This window comes from Equus quagga, chromosome 7 (genome assembly GCF_021613505.1).
Source record: "Equus quagga isolate Etosha38 chromosome 7, UCLA_HA_Equagga_1.0, whole genome shotgun sequence".
NCBI lineage: Eukaryota > Metazoa > Chordata > Mammalia > Perissodactyla > Equidae > Equus > Equus quagga.
The window spans coordinates 102,353,845-102,377,526 of NC_060273.1; the positions used below are offsets into that span (position 1 = coordinate 102,353,845).

The following is a 23,682-nucleotide window of genomic DNA, read 5'->3' on the forward strand; positions in this document are numbered from 1 at the left end:
TATAACTATTTCCACATAGTTTTTAACAACAAAGTACACACACATGCTTTCTGTAGGTCTCAAATTATTTAACAGAATAATCTTAAATAATCTTCAAATTATTTAACAGATTTAGATAACATTTTCTCTTCAAGTGCTGTTTTAGTAGCAAGTTTCAATCTATGAAACAGATTTCTGGACACTGCTGGGCTTTACCCAAATCTTAAGACATAGATTTTCATTACTTCAAGGTATCTAAAAAGTCTTCTTTCAAGAATTTTGTAAGAGACAGAAAATATATAATATACACAAAGGAAAGTTAGGATTTTTGACCTTTTAACTAATTCAATATGAACAACAACAACAAAAAACCACTCAAAAGTTTGCAGTCCTACAATCTAAGCTCTATTCTAGAGTATCCAAAAGGTCAAATGACCTTTCTTAAGGTTATGCAACTCACTTCTACATTGTATTTCAATTTTACATGAACAGAAAACTTACAAGAGATTGCATTTTCCTCACTATTATCTTTTATGGCACTACTCCCTACTATTTAAGAGATCAAAACCACTACAGGGATAAAATATAGCCAGGTTAGAAAAATCCCCAAATACATTCACATTTAAAAAGCACATAATTCATTAACTATAGGTAAAAGTCACATGTAAACACAATGACTGAGAAACCTTCTGATAGACTTTAGGGATTTAAAAATAAACTCACCACCCAGATGGAAGGTCCCAAGTTCTAATAGAGCAATCCATTGAAGCACTTATTAACCAACGGCCATCTGGACTGAAAGCCTTTAGATGTAAAAAAAAAAAAAAGAATACATATATGATATATGTATGCGTGTGCATATATGTATGTATTTATATATGTATGTTTGTGTCTGTAAATTTAACAGCTTAAAGAATGCAAGAAACAAAAAGATGATGCAGGCTTCGTGAAAAAATAAGTTTGAGTAAAATTTAGACTACACTATTTTATATAAAAGAAAATATTATTTCTTATACACCACTGAAATGGACAGAGATAAGGATTAGGCTTTTACATGAATTATAAAAAGTTGTAAAAATTAACAGTATCACTCAATTTTTAATTTTTACTCTGTAATCTCCTAATAGTTATAGACAATTAAATTATTTGACTACAAATTGTTTTTAATATAAAACTCCTATTCTGAGAACATTCAATTAGAAATATTTTGTTAATCTAATTTGTTATAAAGCATCTGTAAAACCAAAAAAAGCTACATTTCCTTGAAAAAAATTCACATATTAGACTGGCTTTCTAAGAATTGATCCAACACACCATGGGGATTATGACCATCCATATTTGCAAATAATATGGGGATAAGCGAACCCTAATTTGTTCTTCAGGCTGCCGTGATACTGCGGAAACCCTATCCTTAAAGTGTAGAGCCCAATTTACAGGAGGATAGTGCAGATAATGGGAAAAATGGCTCTGATAGGTAAAGTCATGTTATAAATGCTCATAGATTTAAGTGAACAGGAGCAATTTATTACTGAGTAGGAGCAACTCCAGATATACAAGTTGAAAGTAAAGTCTGAACAGGAAAGAAATAGGAAGAGCTAGTTGGCACTGACAGATCTTTTCAAAAATGCCATTTCATCAAAATTACTCCACTCCCACCCTCATTTCTATAGATGCTGTCACAACAAATTCTTTTGATGGGTAGTTCTGTCGATCTCCCATTTGCAGAAAACATAATTTCCTAACCAGTTTTTTCCTTTTTTTAAAAGGAAGTGGGTAAACATTGCAAACTCTGATTTTTAGTGTGAGAACTAATAAGTAAATGTAGCTGTTGGGATTGCCAGTAAACAGCTATGATTTTAGTTTTATTTTGTTCTATTTTCAAGTAAATCAAGGTACCTACAATTGAGGCAAATGACAATATCTACTTATATAGACTTCAACTGACAAGTTGATTTTAAGTTTTTTTATGAAACATATACTTTTTAAACTAGAGTACTTATCATTATCATATATCTCACTATAAGAACATGACAATAACCTAAAACACATTTTTATTAATTAAACTTGGATTGAAGAACCAAAAACTCTAGAAACAATACTGAACTAGACTAAAGTAGGCACTAGATACTCTAGGTCTCCTACTACTAATTCGTTATGCATGTAGAAAACAGAAATGAGTTCTCTCAGCATAGTTTACTATTAAGTCAAAAATGACATACTTATGTTTCAATGGATCTTTCATTCTCCAAAGTATATTTGGGCCTTGTTTAGAGTTTAAGAGAAAAAGATGAACTCTAGGATTCATATTTTAATCTGATAGCACGACTCCCTGAGAACTATTACACTTCTTGTAATGTAAAAATATCCTCTTTGAAAACTAATCGTCAAATTCTTTATTCTGAACATCTCATATCATGAGTTTAATGCTATTAAAGGATAACAGCTTCAATTACTTGAACATTTTTAACCTAAATAGAAGCAGGAATAAGTCAAGTTTTGTTTAAACATCTAAAATGTGTTTTACCATGTCATTTATTTGGCCTTGGTGTCCAGAAAACTCTCTGACAACCTTCCTAGTTTCTATGTCCAGAACACTAATGGAGAAGTCATCCAAGGCGAGTCCCAGAATGCCACTAGCAAGACAAATGCATCAGTTTTAATAAACAAACAAAAAAACCTTGAACTAAAAATCTCAGTCATTTTAATTTTGTTAATCAAGTATACCTTTGGGGAAAGTAAACCAAATCCTGTTCTTTTATATTAAAAGTCTGATTTTTCCCACTTGGTAAAGTATATACTTGAATTAGTAAAAAACACAAAGTATTTACTTAAATTAAGAACTTTACCAAAAACATCAAGAAGAAAATCCATTATCATGAAAAATAAAAACTTCACCTGTCTCTATGCAGCAGCATGATATTTGGAGATGACTCGAGGCTCATAGACTGGATTAAAATTTTGCTTTTAAAGTTCCAGAACTTGAGTAATCCTTCACTACCAGTTGTAACTGTTAACTGGTTTAATCCATCCACTGCAACACCTCTAACAGATCCTTTATGAGCTTTAAAGGATATGTTAAAAGAAAAGATTTATCAGAATTGGCACTGCCTCTCTAAACACTACACAGAGTGATTGCTTCATTTAAATATCTAAGTTCTCACTATTTATATCCCTTAAAATCTTGAAATTAATCTGGATTTTAGCAGGTACGAAGATTATTATATTGCTTGAGTAAAAACAAAATCTATCACTTTGATGCCATGAAGCTTTCAAAAAACAGTTAAGATTTTTTGCTAAAGTAAGGAGAAAAAAATTTTTAATTTGTATATTATCCACTTTTCCCCAATATATCCACGATTTCATTCTCTTTGAGTATTTCAGCCTGGTGTTTATAATAGGTGTAATGGCAGTATCTGCCATATTGGCTTGACAATAACCCATCTACAGCTTTAGCAAAATGTCTGACACTTAAGAATTTAATAAATGCCAGCAAAAGTTATTAGCCTTGTATTTATCTATCATTTTTTTTAAAATAAGGAAAATACATTCATTACCTTGATCCTTGCCAAAACTTCCTCGATGTATACCAGACTGCATGTTATATACATCTACAGTTCCTGATGAGAGACCAATTACAGCAAAGTTTCCACAAGAAGTTATATCCACTGCCTTATGGGGGAAAAAAAATTAAACAGAAATAACACAGAAAATAAGTTTTATTGCACTTTATGGTTTCCAAGGTATTTTTTTATCTACTAATTATCCCATTTTTGGGGGGAAAAAAGCATGACAAATGAATTGCTTCATTAATTTTCTTAAGCATAATGTAATTATATCTGGGTATATAAGAAATATCTGCATGAATCTATGTTCATTCTCTAAAAAATAGGAAGAAATTACTATCCAAGACAACAAAACATACCAAAGTTAACTGAAATGTACAAAGTCAGGAGAATTGTCTATCAGCTGTCCCTTATTTTTTAATTTATTCACAACAGTGCTAAAGTCAAAGCATTCCACTGCCTAATTTCTCTTTACCTTACCTTACTTTTGTAACTGCATCTACAGCTGATATAAAACTGAAAACATACCATTAGTTAGAATGTCTAATGAAAAAGCCAATGTCCAATGAAAAACAAAATATTTCAATTATGACATATTGGGAAGGGAATACATAAGATAATGCATAGAAAACATTTAGTTTATACGCATTTTCTGTAAAATAAACTCATATTTTAATACTTAAAGTGTCAATATTATATTAATGAGAAGTCTTTTTTTCCTGTTAAAAACATGAGACTGGCTATGTATTGGGCCATGGCCAGAGAAATATCTGATTGCCACTGTATGTCAGTTACATGTTATCTACCTAAGAGATAATCTGAAAGACTGCTGAATTTATGCTTAAAAAAACAGATAACTTCTAAGACATAAAAGAAAATATTTCATAGAGGCTATTTAACTGGGCAAAGCAGCTTAAAGTTGATATACAACTATCTGAGTCAAGATATATTTACAGAGCATTCAGATAAGAATATTCCACTTACATATATTTTTCTAGATAAATTATAGCTTATTCCTTAAAAATACATATACTCCTAAAAAATATATATATATATATTTTAGGTAGGAAATTATAGACTAATGTTAAAAGGCATTCTATCGTCCTAAATAGAACACAAACATAATCTTACCTATTTTAAATAACTCATAAATGTTTATGCTATGTTGTATAGCTAGGCTCTCAGGAACTAATGGAGATACTAGGCTATAACCTACAAGTAGTAAAAGCCCCTGATGGCCCTGCTATACTTTTTAGAACTTGCATTTATTTTAGTAGGATTTATTGTTGTTAGCGGGCATGCTTTTGGCAATTTCCTTTTCTAATTTATTCATTCTAATCTCTTATCGAAGATAGCAAAAGCAAAGCAAAAATGAATAAGCTGAGAGGGTTTCCTTTGCGTAACAAATTGTATTTTAGTGCATGAGCTCTCTGATAAATATTTTTGTTTATTACTTACTAGTTACTGGCTTTGTTCCAGTAACTACTAAGCTGAGTTAGCCAGACATATGACTCAGCACCAGCTAAGTATCACTGGATATATATATATACTAAATGTTCCATGAGTCATCACTATAGGCTGTGAGTTAAGAACATAGGTTCTGGAAATGACCGGTCCTAGGTTCAAATCCCAGCTCCTCCACTTACTAGCTTTACTGACCTTAGGGATGTTATTCACTACATTAAGCCTCTATTTTATTTTCTATATAAAGAGGCTAACAATAGGCCATATCATGGGATTGTTGTGAAGACAATATAAAATAATAAGTGCTAGGCAGAGAGCCTGGAACAAAGTAAGCACATAAAGAATGTTCCTTGTAATTATCATTACCACTACTACTACAACAGCTACTCAAAACTGTGCAGGTAAACTTAAGAAACTTAAGATATAATCTCTATGGCTTAGAAAATAGAACAAAAGCTTAAGACTGCATGTTTGTACTATGAAGAATAGAGCATACATACAAAATAGGATCAGATGTGGAGTTATACTTTTAATAAACATTTTCAAACGTAAAAGCAGCCACTCAATTATTTGAACTAATAAGATAAATTCAGCAAGGTTACTAGATACAAGATCGATATGCAAAATCAATTATATTTTGATACACTACCAATGAACAATCCAAAATGAAATTAAGAAAACAATTCCATTTACAATAGCACTGAAAAGAATAAAACACTAGGAAAGATTTAACCAAAGAAGTATCAGACTTGTACAATGACAACTTCAAAATGATTGCTGACAGAAAATAAAGATCTAAATAAATGGAAAGATATCCTCTGTTCATGTATCAGAAGTAATATGAAGATGGCAACACTCCTCAAATTGATCTACAGAATCAACAAAATCCCTATCAAAATCCTAGCTGCCTTCTTTGCAGAAACTGACAAGCTGATCCTAAAATTCATAAAATGCAAGGGATCAGAATAGCCAAAACAATCTTGAAAAAAAGAACAATCTTAGACGATTCAATCTTCCTGATTTCAAAACTTACTACTACAGAACCAAAATCAAGATAGTGTGGTACTGGCATATAGACAGACATAGAGAACAATGGAAGAGAACTGAGAAACCAGAAATAAACCCTCATATTCACGTGAAATATTTTTGGTAAGAGTGTGAAGACCATTCAATGGGGACAGAATACTCTTTTGAACAAATGACACTGAGACAACTAGACACCCATATGCACAAGAATGAACTTGGACCCCTATATCACACCACATACAAAAATTTACTCAAAAAGGATTATGGACTTAAATGTAAAGGCTACAATTATGAAACTCTTAGAAGAAATCACGGCTTTGGAGTAAACATTCATGGCCTTGGGTTAGGCAATGATTTTTCAAAAATCACAAGCAATACAAAAAAAAAGAAAGATAGGTTGGACTTCGTTAAAATTAAAAACTCATGCTGAAAACGATACCAACAAGAAAATGAAATGACAGCCCAAGAACGGGAGAAAATATTTGCAAATAACATATCTGATAAGGGACTTGTATCCAGAATATAAAAAGAGCTACTACAATTCAATAATAAAAATAAAGTGACCCCATTAAACAATGGGCAAAGGATCTGAAGAGACCTATCTCCAAAGATATGCAAACAGACAATAAGCACATGAAAAGATGTCCAACATTAGTCATTGAGGAAATGCAAATCAAAACCACAATGATTACTACTTCATACCCACTAGGATGGCTATAATCAAAGGAACAGACAGTGACAAGTATTGGCTAGGATGTTTAGAAGTTGGAACCTTTATACTTTACTGGTGGGAATGTAAAATGGGGCAGCCACTTTGGAAAACAGGTTGGCAGTTCCTCAAAAATGTTAACTATAGAGTTAGGTTATGACTGAACAATTTCACTCCTAGGTATAAATGCAGAGAATATAAAAACATAGGCCCATATAAAAACTTATGCACTAAATGTACATGCCAGTGTTACTTACCAGTCAAAAAGTAGAAACAACACAAATGTCCATCAACTGATCAATGGCTAAACAAAATGTGGTTTATCCACAAAATGGAATATTATTCAGCAATAAAAGGAATAAAGTATTGCTACATATTACAACATGGATGAACCTTACACTAACTGAAAGAAGCCACTCACAACGACCATATATTGTGTGATCCCATTTATATGAAACGCCCAGAATAGGGAATAGAGATAAAAAGCAGATTATACTTGCTTAGGTTAGGGAGATGGGAGAGGAGGAAAGCGAGAGAGTAAGGATGACTGCTAATGGGTACGGGGTTTCTTTTTGAGAATATTCTAAAATTAGATTGATTACATTTTGGTGATGATTACAAAACTCTATGAACATACTAAACACCATTGATTTGTATACTTCAAATGAGTGAATTTTATAGTAGTGAATTATATCTCAAAAAAATTGTTTTTAAAAAAGCAGAGGCAACAATCCTGCAAGCCAATTGACATCATTTCTTTATATCTTAAAATCCAAATCCAATAGAAGACTTACATATTAACAAAAGGAAAAAAACACTTCAATGAGGAGTAAGAACTTCTAAGTAAACACTGGCATTTAAAAGCTGTATTTTAAAAAGGCTTAGACAGAACTCAGAATTTCTCTAAAAGGCACTCCTCACAAGAGACAAATATCAGAAAACAAGAATTAAAGAATTTGAAGAACTTGCACATCTATAAGTCATTACAGATTTAGCTAAATCTTATTCCTACACCAAAAAAAATCAATACAAAAAGAAAAGAAAGGAATAAATCTTAAGATTCACCTTCACTGAACCTAGTACTACTCAACATAATTCAGGTGACCAAATATATTGATAAATGCTCAAATCATCTTCAAAGCGTATTCTGAGTAATTCTATATTAACTAGAAAATTAAAATAACCAATATGTCACATCTGATTAAGCAAGGCCTAATTTAAATCTAAAATAATTCTCTGTACATTAGAAAACTTAACACTATCAGGGAATAATTTCAAAATGTTACAATATGTTCTTTCAACCAATATCATCATTAATAAACTTGAGTATAACAAGATGACCATAGGACAGTTTTATAGGAGAAAATGCCCATACAAACAAGCTGACTTACTGTTGCAGTTACGTCATCTTTCTTCAGCTCTTTTGGCTTCAGAAAGTAAGCACCTATCGTAGATCTCTGATAGTTCCAGGTTGAGCAAGACAGCTTACCTTGATGGCAAGCAATGATGCCATCCCAGTCACTTTCACGAGCTTCCTCTAAAACATAATTAAAATCGTAAATAAAATTGCTTTTCATTCCCTCACTCATTCATTCATCTATTATTTATTAAGCATTTAATATTCCATGTTATCATCAGGCACTAGGGACAAAATGGTTAACAGGTAACTCCTGATAGCAATGAGTTTCCTATCTAACAAGAGATTCTGATTAGAAGAAATTACAAGAAAGTGTGATAATGTCTTATAAGAGCGCTTACAAGGAGTTTACTAAGAGATTTGGGGAGAGTAATAAATGGCTCCTAAAAGAAGCAGAAACACAAGCAGAAATTAATGGGGTTGGGGGGGGGCAATTTACATGCCCAAGAGTAACTTGCACAAAATCAAGCACCAGTCAGTCAATCATTTTCTTGACAGAGGTGGGAGGAGAGCAAGGCAACTGGGGCCACATTACAAAGGGTCTTGAAAGCCATGTTAAGGGGAGGATATTCCATCCGAAAGGTAGTAAGGGGCCAATGAAAGATTTTTAAGCAGGTAAGCGACATGATTCAGATGTTTTAGAAAGATCATTCAGGCTCTAAGACAGAAAACAGGAGGCTGATCAAAACTAAAGTTAAAAAAAAAAGTCATCAGGTTTTTATAACCTTGAAATGGAAATGGTGCTTATAAAGTCATTTCCTGATACTTTTCACTCAACAATCCCATCACCTATCTATCTTTTCCTTAAACGCACTTCCTTGAATGAAGCACTTCTCAAAGGACATAGCAAACTAAGACTCAGTGTATTTAGATCTTTATTAGTCAGAGCTCTATATTCTCAGTTCTTTCCATTTTATGTTAGCGACTTTCACTATACCAAACATATGACAGAATAAAAAGAAGAGCTACAAAATAAAATATCAAATATTGTTTATTAATAGCTCTTACAGAGAAGAGCTAAGCCTGAAATTAATAGCTAAGTTCAAATTATAGCTAACTCACTTTTAGTCTTCACACAAGATAAGCATGCACTTTGGGGTTACTTTCTGGATGCTTATTAATATTTTCAAAAACATTTATTAAAATGGAGGAAATAAAGAAATACACAGTAGGAAATAAATGACAAAGCAGAACTTCTTGAAACACAGTATGAAGTTACTTACCAGCTGCAAACTTTGTGATGGGTGGAAGTCTCACTGACATGGTATTCTGAAGTCCTTTACGTTTGACTCTCTTTTTATTTATTAATCCTGGGGTCGGGGAGAGGGGAACATAAGTATGAATCCTTCTTAACACAAACTGTACATAAAAGAAAAGCTATTCATTGTCACATAACTATAAAGTTCAAGATAGTCTCATTTAAGTCAGCAGCAAAATAAAGATGATGTTATTACCACTATTATTTAGTTGTTTGTGAAGTTTAGTCTATGTAATCAGATAAGAAAATAAACTATAAGATATAAATAAATGAAAACAGAAAGTAAAAATACCACTTTTGCAGATGATATGATGGTCATATAGTCATGTCAATCAAGAAAAACAACCAAATAATTATCAGAAGTAGTAACAGTTTCCTTGGGCCAGATAGAGACCAACACACACACACACAAATCAGTGAGTACCCTACAATGCAACAATATTTAATATCATTATAATGTACTATATTTCTAACTGCAATATTATCTACATAACAATAATATTGCAGTTAGAAATATAATCAACAAAGATCACATTCATAATATAAGCAAAACATATTACAAATTATCTTAAATATTTAATAGACCACTGAATAATCTTAAATATGTAGGACCAAAAGGAAAACTTCACTGAGGAACATAAAAGACAACTTGAATGAGGATACATCATATTCCTACATGTGAAGATTCTTAAAGGTATCAAATCTCTCCAATTTAGTTTCAAGAGGAATTATTTTGTATATGGATTTAAAAATGATCTGGAAATTCATCTGGAAGCAAATACATGCATGAATAACCAGGACATTAGCTTAAAAAGAAGAGCAATTATGAATAAAACTGACAAATACTTTTGTTTAATAAACATAATCTTTCAAATGCTGGAAACCATGGGAAAGGATAGTGAATAAAATGAGCCCTTTTTGCAAAAAGATGGGACACTGCTTACTTTGTTGTTTTCTCTAAGTCCCTTCCATCTTTAAACTTCTGACCTCTATAGATGGCTCAAGTTAGATCATCCAAGACTTTTGGGTGGCAGCAGTATGTTTTTATCACTCAAGATGTCTAACTCTTTTCAATAACCTTATGGTAGTACTTCCATCACTTCTACAGCAATGCTGATCTTAGGAATCTTACTACTCTTCCACATAAGGGTTTTTATTTCGTCTAAGAAAAGAGAAACCTTATCAATGAAACCTCCTCTGGATGTCTCACTGAATCTGGAAATGTTTCTGTGACCAGTAGCTTTTTTTCCATCTTGCAAATGACCTACCATGTCCCAAGCTCTTGTTAAATTTTTCATGTATTGTGGAAAATGACTGAAGAGTTCCATCTTGACCTGTTGACATACACAGAAAACTCCCAATCAAGCTTCATCAAAACAGTGGACCATTTGAATCACAGATCTTATAAAATGAGATTCTATAAAAAGCATGAACTTACAGATTGGGTACTTTTTTAAAAAGCAGAGCAAGATTACAACAACTTCATTATAATATTTAACTGTGCACAGAATTCTATTTAGCAAGAACAAAGGATAAAATGAGGTACTAGGAATTTTCCACAGATTATTAGAATAGGCAAGGGCCATATTTTCAGAATCAACCATTACATCTCTGAGAATTAGTGAAAAGAATGACACTCCAAGTGAAGACAATATTATCTGCAGTGCTTCCCGTGTTATTCAAAAACCTCATTTTACCCAGATTTCCAAGTCACTCAAAGGGACATCTGAATCTAAAAATGTGTAAATACCAAACCCAATAAATATTAAAAATCCTGCTCTTACTCCTTGCTGGAAAAAACTATTAGCACAAAGCAGAAACTCACTTGCACTAAGAATTTGTTGTCCGTTTTGTCCATAATATCTGATTTTGGTAAGAGGAGCACTATGTCCCATTCTGAATCTCAAAAGCCGGCCTTCACCTGTGGGACCATCAAATATCCATATCTGCCAAGAAATAAAAAGGTAAGGTTCTTCCACAACGTGTTAAGTAATCTGCAAGCAGTCAAATTCCTTCCCTCCAAATCACCCGGCACTCGGTATTCTTTGCCAAGCTGCTGACACTGGAGTGGGGGTTGGGGGAAAGAGGAGTAGATGTAACTTTCTCACTTCACTGTAATCATGTAACCTGCAGTGCCTTTTGTTTCATCTATACTAATATCTCATCCCATATTCCTTTCATCTTCTAAGTTCAAGGCTGATACATTAAAGCATGCTTGTAATAACCCAAAGGGTAGGTCAGACAAGCCAGGAAGATGATAACAACAACAATCATAATACCCTGAGAGCATTGTCAGCACCATTTGTGACAAGAAGTGGCTCTCTATGGAGAAATGTCAGTCCGGCAATTGCTGTAGAATGTGCATTTCTCATTTGATTGATTAATTTTTTGTCTTCTAGATCCCAGAGTCCAATATGGCCACATGGGCTTCCAGCTGCCATTATTGGATGACCATCTGTTATTAAAATAAGATACATTAAGGAAAACATGTACAAGGCAACTAAATACCCTTCTCTCCACCCTTTTAATCCAAAAATATAGATATAGTCTTGGAAAGACTATAAACCAATAATCTATCCATATTCCTTTGACTCTTTATACTCCAGTCATTCATTTCTATTAGATTAACTTACAAGAAAACATCTACTAAGAAAATTTCTATGACCTTCAAAGTAACTCATTTTAAGTATTCTTAACTCTCATCAACAAATAAATTAAAAGTTACCTGTGCGAAATGAAATAGAAGTAATAGGTCCCCAGTCTTGACGAAACTTCATTAATGTTTCATCAAACTTAATGTTGTGAATGATAACCTGACCCGACATAAGACCAACAGCAACAACATCCACAGCTGGTGCCTGAAAATTAAATTACTCAACTTTTTATTTTCTTAATCACAATAGCTTTACTAATCCTGATGATAAGCATCATTACTTACGTATTATAAAAAGAAATACTGGACTATCTTCCAGACAGTGACAAAAAACAGTAAGTATTATCATTCTGGCATACTTCAATTGTTATTTAACATGGAAATATCTAGGAATGATATTTTCAAGTTACTTCCCAGCTTCAAATCTGGTAGTCACCATCACCTCCCCACCCCCAAAACATAGCTGACTTGGTAAGAAAAGAGTCATAATAGAAAAGGAAGCTGAAGTGTGAAATCACTACAGATCATTGACTGGATGAAAACAGAAAAAAGAGACAACTCTTAGAAAATATATAAAGGGAGCCAGCTCTGGTCATCTAGTGGTTAAGTTCAGCACACTGTGCTTTGATGGCCCAGATTTGGTTCCCAGGAGATGACCTACGCTGCTTGTCTGTCAGTGGCCATGCTGTGGTGGTGACTCGCGTACAAAAAAAGGGGAAGACTGGCAATAGATGTTAGCCCAGGGCGAATCTTCCTCAGCAAAAAGAGGAATATTGGCAACAGATGTCAGCTAGGGTGAATATTCTTCAGCAAAAAAGAAGAAAAAGAAAACATACAAAGGCTTGCCATGTGCATGACAACACAAAAGGCCAATTATAAAGTGGAGAACTGTTTATCTAAGGAAAACAGGAAAAACCTATAAAACATGTTAAAAGGCAAAAAAGTTTTATAATTAGTCTGTTCTAGCTCTAATATTCTATTGTTATAGTCTTCATTCTATACAATGGTCTTACATAGAGACTCAATAATAAGTTTCTCTATTTTGGCACAGAAGATCAATGTCTAATACCATTATAGAATGGAATCAGGCTAAACATTCTATTAATTTGCCATCAACTGACTACTGTGCATAAGACCTTGTGTAGAAGCTGGGGATACTAAAACAAGTTTGATCTCTTGCCCTCAAGGGATCATCTGATACCTCTGGGGTCTTCTGGGTAGGCAAAAGCAGAGCAAGGCTGATGGTAGTGTAAAGAGAAAGGATGAATGAATGCATATAAATTGGACAGGTGCAAGCAATGGATAGTTAGAAAGACAAGGGCATATTGATTGTGTATGTGTCCAATGTACATATAAGATTCTCTGCAGACAGATATTCATTCATTCATTCACACATGCTTTGCAGACTCATAAAAACAAAAAGCAGTTATTTCTGGAAAAGTCCAGCATTTAATAAAATATCAGGATTTGGGCCCCAAATACTTCAAGCTACAAACCTCAACATCCTGACAATTCTCTCTGTATGTTCTACAATCTCCCTTGCTTCACTGAACAATTCATCTCCACTTTGTACAAGACACTGGATGAAATGCTTGTAAAATGATTGGTAAATTGGTTCCACAGCAACCACAGGGTTATAGCCTAATTCCAGACACTAAGGCTTCCACAAATGTTTACAGGCAAAGGCATTATTATTTGTTTCAATTATATTTCGAAAACACTGTATCCTAGGGTAATATTTATAAAGATAACCTAACCTACTATTATTTTGTCTTGAGGTCTCAAAACATGGTTGACTCCTGAAACGGAAAGATCCTACTACTAACTTCATTTCCTCTTTGACTTAACGGAAAAATACTAACCTGCTGGAGAGCTGTCACTCCAACTTTCCATCCTGGAAACGTATATAGAAGTTTACTACAAGAAGAAAAATAGTTGAAAGTCTTTTTCTTTTCTTTTGTGGAGTAGGAAAACAAAATAAACTACATATTAAAGACTGAAATAATAACAGGTGATATATACTAAGTTCTTATTCTGGCCCACACCACTCTAAGTACATATATTAACCTATTTAATACTCGAAACAATCCCATGATGTAGATATTAAGACCATTTTACAGATAAAGAAACTAAAATACTTAACTATGTGAAATGATTAAGCTAAGATCACATGGCTAATAATTGATAGAGTCCAGACTAATTCCAGATCCCAAGCTGCTAATTAACTACTATACTATTGTCACCTCTTTAAGAAACTAGAGGAAAAAAAGAAAATACACGAGTAAAAACCATTCTATATTACAGATTACAATAAAAAACAATCTTAGAATATAGGCAGATCTCATTTTTCACTGCAATGTATTTCTAGAAACATATCACAAAAGGGAATATATTATAAATACAATACTACTTCTATGCTATATAACTGTTATATGACAATAGTGATGCTGCCCTAAATTTCAGAATCAAGCCAAGAATGACAAATAATAAGTCCAGGGAGCAAACAGATATCTGAAATTGTTATTATAACAATCAATAAAGTATTAAATCATCTATTAAATTCTGTAAGGGGGCACAGATTAGTACACTCAATGATTATCTAAAGAATACTTACTGCACAATAAAGAGTGTAAACCTCTAAGGAGATAACCTTAGGGGCAGAGACAGTATCTCAGTCATTATCCCTGAGCCTAGCACAGAGTAGGCAGCCAATGATATCTGTTAACCTGAATGGAAACAATGATTTAAAACTAAGAACTAGGATGAACATTAAACCATTGATAATCTTACCTTCCACTTTGAATTGGTAAGGGCTTTGGAAAAGACAATTTGAATGGTCAAATATTTTTGTTTGCTTTTTTAATGTTATACAAAAGAGCCTGAGCTGCCACTTTTTTCTATGAATAAATGTTCAAATAGGTAGAAGTATTTAAAATCATTTATCAAAATCAAATATCTAATAATATTATAGAAGATGTCTATCATGTTTCTGGTTGATGATTAAAGTACTTTTACCTTAAAAACTACTTCTAAATGCTAGCACTAAATTAACACTGATTTGCTCTGCCTTCTCTTACCTTCTTAGTTTATGGAAAACTAAAAGCTGCCCAGTGACAATCTCATAACTAATTACTTTTTGATCTTATGTTATTTTACTAGAGCCTATAGCTATACGGGTTCTTTACAGTGACTAGGGCCATTAGCATATGCTTTTCAATGGACATTTATGCAACTGTTGACCATGTGCCAGGACTGCACGCCAGTGTTCACATATGTGATGCCATGAGTAACAACTCCAAAAACAGGAATATTTATTGAAAGTCCTCCAAGTAAACATACAAAGGCAGGGAGAATTGAGAGATTTAAGTATGCATTAGGGAGTAGTAGATGAGGATAAGGTAGGAACCACCTATGATATTTTCTGAATAAAATGCTTACTTGGATTTTACATTCCACAACTGTAGGCTTCCTTGTTCACTGCCGAGAAGTATTTTATTCAAGTAGGTACTCGGATGTAAAATTGTGGAAATTTTAAATACTGATTTATCAAAAGTCAATTGCAGGTATTCTTCTACAAAAGTGAAAGTTATAAATAACATGTAATTATTCTTCAGTAAATGGTTTAAAATATTTTTCGTATACTTATCATTTAAAATAAGTCTACCATAACAAAGATTTATTTATTTATTTATTTATTTCTGCTGAGGAAAATTAACACTGAGCTAACATCCATTGCCAGTCATCCTCTTTTTTCGCTTGAGCAAGATTGTCCCTGAAACTAACATCTGTGCCAATCTTCCTCTATTTTGCATGCGGGACACCACCACAGCACAGCTACTGAGTGAAGTAGGTCTGCACCAGAGATCCAAGCCTGCAAACCTGGGCCACCGAAGCGGAGTGTGCAGAACTTTAACCACTCGAGCAGGGGGACAGGCCCAAAGATTTATGTAGTAATATAAATCAAAGACTTCTAGACCAACCTATAAAAATTCCTTGAGAAATTAAACAAATTTGAAGAAGGACAACTTGTAAACGTAATTTAGACTGCCAAAATTTTTCTAAAATCCTATTGTCAATACTATAAAAATTTTACCCACTGTCAAATTGGTTTACAGGAAAGAAAAAAAATGACCCTAGTCATCAGTCTTAATATTTTTGTCATTTGATCAAGAGGCAGAGAGAATGTTCCAGGTGAAGTACCTGCACTAAGCTCTTCCAGGGAACAAAGAGTCAAATATCTGGAGAGCTTGACGAGCCATTCAAAGATGTAATAAAAGGAGGGGAAATCAAGAACAATGCTTCTCACACACTTCCACAGAAGAACCTCTAACAGAGGTGAGGAAAATAACTTATAACCCTGTGGAGAGGGGAATGGTACAGCCACTAGTGACTACCTATAAGATCAAAACATTTTTTGAAATCTTACATACATTTAAAATTCCCATGTGTGAATTTGGTTTTCTACTTCATAGTTCATGCATGACTAAAACAATTTTTCACTAAATCTTCCAATAAGTTTAAGTATCAAAGAAGGTATATTTCATTTAATCTTTAGTTTCACATACTATCTAGCACACTGCTGGATATGTATATCCCAAGGGGATGTGTATCCCAGTCTAAGAAGTATAGATACAGATTAAAATTATACAAACTTCACTTTCAATACTACTTTAAAAGATCTTTGCCTCTATTTCTAACTAGCAGTTTTACTTAAAATCATTACTAACAGATCCCTGAAGACAGTGGTTTAATGTGCTCCTATAAGAGTAACAAAAAGCTGAGAACCAGCATCAAGAGAAAGCCTGCCAGACTGTAGGAATCAAATTCTCTAACTTTACAAAAGGCCTTTTAAGGGCCAGCCCAGTGGTACAGGGGTTAAGTTCGCACGTTCTGCTTTGGTGGCCCGGGGTTCACTGGTTTGGATCCTGGATGCAGACCTACACACCACTTATCAAGCCATGCTGTGGCAGGTGTCCCACATATAAAATAGAGGAAGATGGGAGCAGAAGTTAGCTCAGGGCCAATCTTCCTCAGCAAAAAGAGGAGGATTGGTGGCAGATGTTAGCTCAGGGCTAATCTTCCCCAATAAATAAATAAATAAGAGGCCTTTTAATATCCATCCACACAGGGACTACTTTTGAATTTTGTTCCCTCTACTTGAGCAAAGACAAAACAAAGAAAAGAGTGACTAACTTAACAAGAATGTGAAATAACGCCCAGAAGGGCAATCTCTAGGATTTTTACTATAAACAAACATACTGAATCAAACAATGAGTTAATCAAGGTAATCAAGCTAAAATATATATAACATAAAATAATGTAACTCAACTAGCTAAAATTGCTTATTCTTTTCTTGAAGATTAGCCCTGAGCTAACATCTGCTGCCAAGCCTCCTCTTTCTGCTGAGGAAGACTGGTCCTGAGCTAACATCTGTGCCCATCTTCCTCTACTTTATATGTGGGACACCTGCCACATCATGGCTTGACAAGCAGTGTGTAGATCTGCATCCAGGATCTGAACCAGTGAACCCTGGGCCGCCAAAGTGGAACGTGCGAACTTAACCATTGCGCCAACTTCTCCATTTTTTACCTAGAAACTTTTTCCTTATACATGAACTGCTTACATGTGAAACTTCTGCTCTAGAAGTATGCTTACATAGATTTTTAGTTTTAGCTACATACATACTATCCCAAGGTAAAGCAATAAATTAGTTAATTCTTACCTTCTGAATATATGTGCCAAATAATAAGAATGCTGTCAGAATCAACAGAGATAACGTGATCCCCAAAGGGTTGCAAAAGATGGATTTCTGCCTTATGACCTTTAAAAGTGTGTACTACCTGTAATGTCAAGATTCAAAAGAATTTCATGATTACTCAGTCATCATGTAATATTATTCATATTAACCAAAAACATGCTAATCCTGAAGACACTCATGTTAAGAAATGGAGTCCAACTTTTGATTATCCAAGTTTACATTAACAAACAGCAAGGAACCAGGCATTTTTCACCTGTTCCTCCAGTCAGTTCAATAACAAGGAAATAAAGCATGGAGTAGGAACACAAAAATGAGACCTCTGAGGTTCAACCTCCCTGAGCTTAAGGACAAGGCAAGCACACAGCTGAGTCTCTCATGCAATGCAATCAGCACAACCACCATGAATCCTAGAAAAGTGGAATTTTCTAGAAGGCTAACCTCTAGAGACTCCATCCCTAGCTGGCTTTCAGGTGAGACGGAGGAGGGAGATATAGTGTATTTCGTCCCTATGCCTTTCTGGTTTGTCAGAGACCCTTATCCTTAGAGTAGCTGTGTCCCTTAATAACTACAGCCCCTTCTCCACAGTTTCAGTTCTCACCAGGCTCCAGTAACACTAGTCTTCTCCTTGTCCCTTTAGCCCCTGGGGTAGTAACAGCTTCCCACAGCTGATCGTCTCTGATGCATTTCCACCCCTATTTTATCTCCTCCAGAAAAACCTACAAACTGCAATACTTTGCAAAAAGACAGACATTATTTCTGACTCTGAAAACCCAAACAACTCCCATGAAAGAACTCCACAGGTAAGTTGCCTTCCTCTGCCACAGGTAGTGATGACGCAGGACTTCAGGAACAACCATCAGTCCAAGTCAAACCATGGCAAGTACAGTGACTCTACTACTTAGCTACCCAGGCATCCCCACTGCCACTTTCCTTTCATTCTGGACCACTAGAGCCAGGTCATCTCTCAAGTTAGTTGTCCCAGGACAAACTTAGAAACCAACTGGTAGATCAAGACAAGAAAAGATCCTTCCTTAACAGCGGAGAAAACAAAGACCCTAGCTTTCTCTATATAGGGAACAAGCACTTGGTTCTCAGAAAAGAAGTCATGGCCTAAGTTGTTCATAATGAAAAAGCCAATCCACATAAAGCAGTGTGCAAATATTAATCTCCCAGGAAAGCAGTTTCAAAATACACATAACTAAATCCCGCCCCAACCAAATATATAAGGAGAAAGCTCCACAGCTGGGATCTGTCTGACTGGGCATGAAAATTTTTAAGCTGCTGCCCAAATAATTCTGATGTTCATCCTGGCAAAGAAAACTGAACTAATGCACCAGTTCTAATTAATTTTGAGAATTTCATAAAATCAATTTTCTTTTCCTCCAGAAAACTGAACATACATTTTTAAAAAAGTATGTGTCCAGAATGTCCCAGATGAAGAATGACAACATTAAAGTTCCCTCCACTATCATGGCAATCACTCACTCACTGCAAAAGACAATTTAAGATAGTTTAGTGATACAAACCTCTTTATTACGGGCAAACGCAGAGAAAACATTCCCATAAGCAGCGAAGACTAGCCTCCCATCAGCCGCCATACAGCAGATATCCTGTGGAAGGGAGTTACCTAGGAAAAAAGGAGATATAAAATAAATTAAAAATTTTAAGATCTTGGAATAGATAGAAACCTTAAGTATACATATAACATTTTTCATGGCTATAATTTAAAAATATGTATATGCATATGTGTGTATATGTATACACACAAAAGCTGAAAATCAGAGTATAAAAGTTTTTAAGTGCTATTTTAGACATCTAATAATATCAGACTGAGAATATGAAACTACCTTGACCTTTCCTAAAGGAATGAAAGTCTAATATTTGCAGCCATAAAAATGCTGCTCTTAGGGTTGTGGAATCAATTCCAACTCTTAGCAACCCTATGTACAGCAGAGCACAACCCTGCCCAGTATTTCTGTGCCATTCTCTCACCTTCTGACACTGTATCAGACAATGCTCCACTGCTATTAATAGGGTTCTCATGGCTGATCTTTTTTGAAGTTGAGTGCCCAGGTTCTTCTTCCTAGTCTATCTAGTCTGGAGGCTCTGTTGAAACCTGTCCACCATAGGTGACCCTGCTGGTATTTGATTTACACCAGTGGTATACCTTTCAGCATCACAGCAACATGCAGTTGCCACAGTATGACAACTGATAGAAAGGTAGTGTGGTTCCCTGACTAGGAAACCAATCCGGGCTGCGGAAGTGAGAGCGGGAAATCCTAACCACTAGACCGGGCTGGCTATCTAAAAACATAATCCTAAAAAAATGAAAAGCTTTTTGAGCTTATTTGGAAAAAATCCTCACTTAATACACAAAACTCTGGCAGATGGTCATCCAGTCTTCATGTGAACATCCTCAAGTTCACCAATAACTCCAGGAAAATTTTAAAAGTAAATGAAAACCTAGAACCCTGTCTAACTCAATCCTCTGGAGGAACCTCAAAAAAACTCCATGACATTCTGCATGCTGTCCCTTAAAATTAACAATACGGCTTCCACTCCTCAGTCTTCTCCAAGGTCAACAAGCTATCACCTCTAGCCATTTCTCATATGCTATGAGTTCTTGACTCCTCTCTCACTTTCATGGTCACCCTGGCCTTTTCTTTCTATTTCCTGTTTTGGCGGCAGGAGGGTTAGAAGATAGAAGATGGTTTTAAAGTGTTTTTCATGCTGCATATTTCATTTTGGGATTTCATTTCCAAAATACTATTTTTATAGGTTTATCATTCACTTTTGTATTCAACTTAGATTATAGTGCCCTTCTTCTGCCTTCTATAATCTTTTAAAAAATGTAAGTTTACCAAACATATACATTGGATTTCTTATAGTTCTCCTCTGCTTTTCTTACAAAGATGACATTTGATGGTGAAACTACAATCTCTTAGCCCTGGCAAGGCCTTTATTCCATTATACTGTTTTCAAATGAATTATTAAATAAATATTCCTGCCATTGGAAAAAAATATCAAAATGTGGGAAAAGGAAAACTCTTCCTTACAGTAGAAGGAACAGTGGAATCAGAAAATCACTATTTGGTAATCATCATGTTAATAACTGACTCAGGCAAGAAGCATCACTACATGATAAAAGCAGTGAGTGAAACTCTGAAGAGTGACAGCATATTTACACAGTCTCAATGTATTTCACCACGAGATCCTTCTTCATTACAAGGGTAAAACTTTAAAATGGAGCCTCCTGACAGATGTCACCTTAACCAAATGATCAAAGTTATCACTGCCAGGGACAAGACTAACCAACAGCAAGTACTTCCCGATATGCTTCACTGAGAATTCAGCATCATTTCTTTGCTATTCCTGCCATAGTACATAACCTGAACCTAACCATGAGGAAACGTCAGAAAAAGTCAAACTGAATGACATGCTAAAAAAGAAAGAGCTTGTACACTTCAAAAATGTCAATGTTGTAAAATACAAAGAAAGTCTGACAAACTATTCCAGATTAAAGAAGACTAAAGAGATATGACAACTGAATGCAACACATGATCCTGTCCTGGACTTTTTTTTTCTATGTAAGTTTATCAGAAAAAAATACACTGAATTCCTTATATGTTCTATAAATCTTAAATTTATGTCAAAATTTTAAAAAATTTAAAAAGCCACTAAACATGCATAAATTCAAGATAAAGTCTACACTTACTTACTGCCACCAGACTAAGTTTCTGAACCTGTTTAAAAAAAGAAAAAATGGTTAAATAAATTTTCATTAACAAAAACAATTATAAAAACCTAACACTTGAAAATTAAGAATTAAGTTACAACCTCATACATAAATGCACCATTCTTTCCTTCCTAAAAAAGATACTTACTGACCCTAATCTTCCTTATTAGGAAAGGTTATATTTTCAACTATTTCACCAGGAGCAGTGATGGAAGGGACAGGGAAACGTTTTCTATAATGGGTCATATGGTAAATATCTTAGGGCTTGCAGGCTATGTGGTCTTTGCCGCAACTAACCAACTGCTAATGTGCCACGAAAGCAGCCACATACAATACATAAACAAATATGTGTGCCTGTTTCAGTAAACTCTTTTTATGGAACAGAAATCTGACTTTTGTATAACTTTCAGGCAGCATGAAATATTCTTCTGACTTTTTTCCCAACCTTTTAAAAATGTCAAAGCTGCCCACTGCAGAAGCACAGAGCTCAGAAGGTCATAACTAGGAATTCAAACCCCAGAGATGCAAGAGTGCCAGGACTGAAAGGGCCCTTGGAGATCAATTAAACATCCTATATTTCTTCAATGGGAGTAGCCATAGCTCCATCCCATGCCAAAATTTTATTATACTGTATCCTGTTAGTGTGCAAATTTTACTTGGAGGTTATTATATCAGAATAAACAAAACACACATGAAAAATAAATAAAAATGTCAAAACCATTCATAAGTCGTAGTTTACACAAAAACAAATGGTGGGCAGGATTAGCTTGCAGGTCGTGGTTTGCTGAGCCCAATCTGTGGTTACTAATGCAGCTATGTGACCTTGAGAAAGTTACTCAGCCTCCCTGTGCTTCAAATTCTTCATCTGCAAAATAAGAATTAAAATAGGTACCTACTTTATGGGATTATTATAAGGATCCAATAAGTAAAATTTGTGTAACACAGTTAGAATTAAGCCAGTCATATACGAAATGCTCAATAAATATTAGCTGCTATCACCACCACCATCACCTATCCACAACTTTTCTACTGTCCCCTACAGAAAAAGCTAATCTGTAGGAAGTCTGACTGGGCACAGTAATATAGTCATGGCCATCAGATAGAGCACCTGCAGCTCAAACTAGAGGCTTGAGTTCATTAGTGCCTTTTTTTACTCCCAGGTTATTTTCAGTTTCAGAAGTCATAGCTCACTACATTGGCTTGTCTAAGCAGTGCACAGAGCCCTCAGGTAATAAGCATTCACATGCTATGATGTTATAAGAGTAAATTTAAAAAAATGCATCACCAGTGTTAGAACTACAGGAGACCTTAAATACCATCTTTATTGGTGATGGCCCAGTGGCACAGCGGTTAAGCATGCACGTTCCGCTTGGGTGGCCCGGGGTTCGCCAGTTCAGATCCCCGGCGCGGACACAGCACCAGTGGCAAGCCATGCTGTGGTAGGCATCCCACATATAAAGTGGAGGAAAATGGGCATGGATGTTAGCTCAGGGCCAGTCCTCCTCAGCGAAAAAAGGAGGATTGGCAGCAGATGCTAGCTCAGGGCTAATCTTCCTCAAAAAAAAAAAAAAAAAAACCTTTATTATGACAAAATTTCAATGGAAAGATAAGTAAATTGGGAAATTTTTATAAAATTTACAAATTGTTCTCTCCTAATCATAGAGTTTCTTTGGAAGCAGAGCACACGGAAAATGTGTGTATGTAACACAGTGCCAGGAAAAACCGTGCCAAAAATAAGATTTCAACAGCTCTTTAAGTAAGAAAATTAAAAAAGTCAAGTCACACTTCAGGAAGGAAACTTTTCCCAGCAAAACAAAAAGTTAGGGAGCAGGGAACAAGTGTGCAGAATGGTAACAATGTGTAACCCCGCGTGATTAGTTGTCATTCTAACCCACCCTTTCTCCATTACCAACTCAGGCTGTGAGAAACCCAATTGGTCTCTACCTTGGGGATGGCAACTAACTTTCCACTTCCACTAACTCAACTGGCTCCCAACAACCAGCTCGTCTTGCTAATAATTCATTTGATTTTCACAATCCTTCAAGGAACATAACTTTACGGTTTCCAGAGAAAGAGCTTAATTAACACCAACTATTATCATTTTCCTCATCAAGAAAAG

At 34.8% G+C, this 23,682-nt stretch overlaps 1 protein-coding gene across 1 annotated transcript in view; it reads right to left on the bottom strand.

Annotated features, from left to right (window-relative positions):
* WDR36 (WD repeat domain 36) overlaps positions 1-23,682 on the bottom strand; it is a gene marked incomplete at its 5' end in the record, with an annotated part of 40,970 nt that overhangs the window by 16,145 nt on the left and 1,143 nt on the right. The window contains 15 exons of the mRNA XM_046667808.1: positions 703-782; positions 2,504-2,612; positions 2,875-3,040; positions 3,534-3,648; positions 8,133-8,278; positions 9,382-9,468; positions 10,685-10,750; positions 11,242-11,362; positions 11,696-11,871; positions 12,142-12,274; positions 13,932-13,986; positions 15,508-15,640; positions 17,792-17,909; positions 19,354-19,454; positions 21,543-21,570. Of these exons, the coding sequence (XP_046523764.1) occupies positions 703-782; positions 2,504-2,612; positions 2,875-3,040; positions 3,534-3,648; positions 8,133-8,278; positions 9,382-9,468; positions 10,685-10,750; positions 11,242-11,362; positions 11,696-11,871; positions 12,142-12,274; positions 13,932-13,986; positions 15,508-15,640; positions 17,792-17,909; positions 19,354-19,454; positions 21,543-21,570 (1,634 nt within the window). The remainder of the gene's footprint in view (positions 1-702; positions 783-2,503; positions 2,613-2,874; positions 3,041-3,533; positions 3,649-8,132; positions 8,279-9,381; positions 9,469-10,684; positions 10,751-11,241; positions 11,363-11,695; positions 11,872-12,141; positions 12,275-13,931; positions 13,987-15,507; positions 15,641-17,791; positions 17,910-19,353; positions 19,455-21,542; positions 21,571-23,682) is intronic.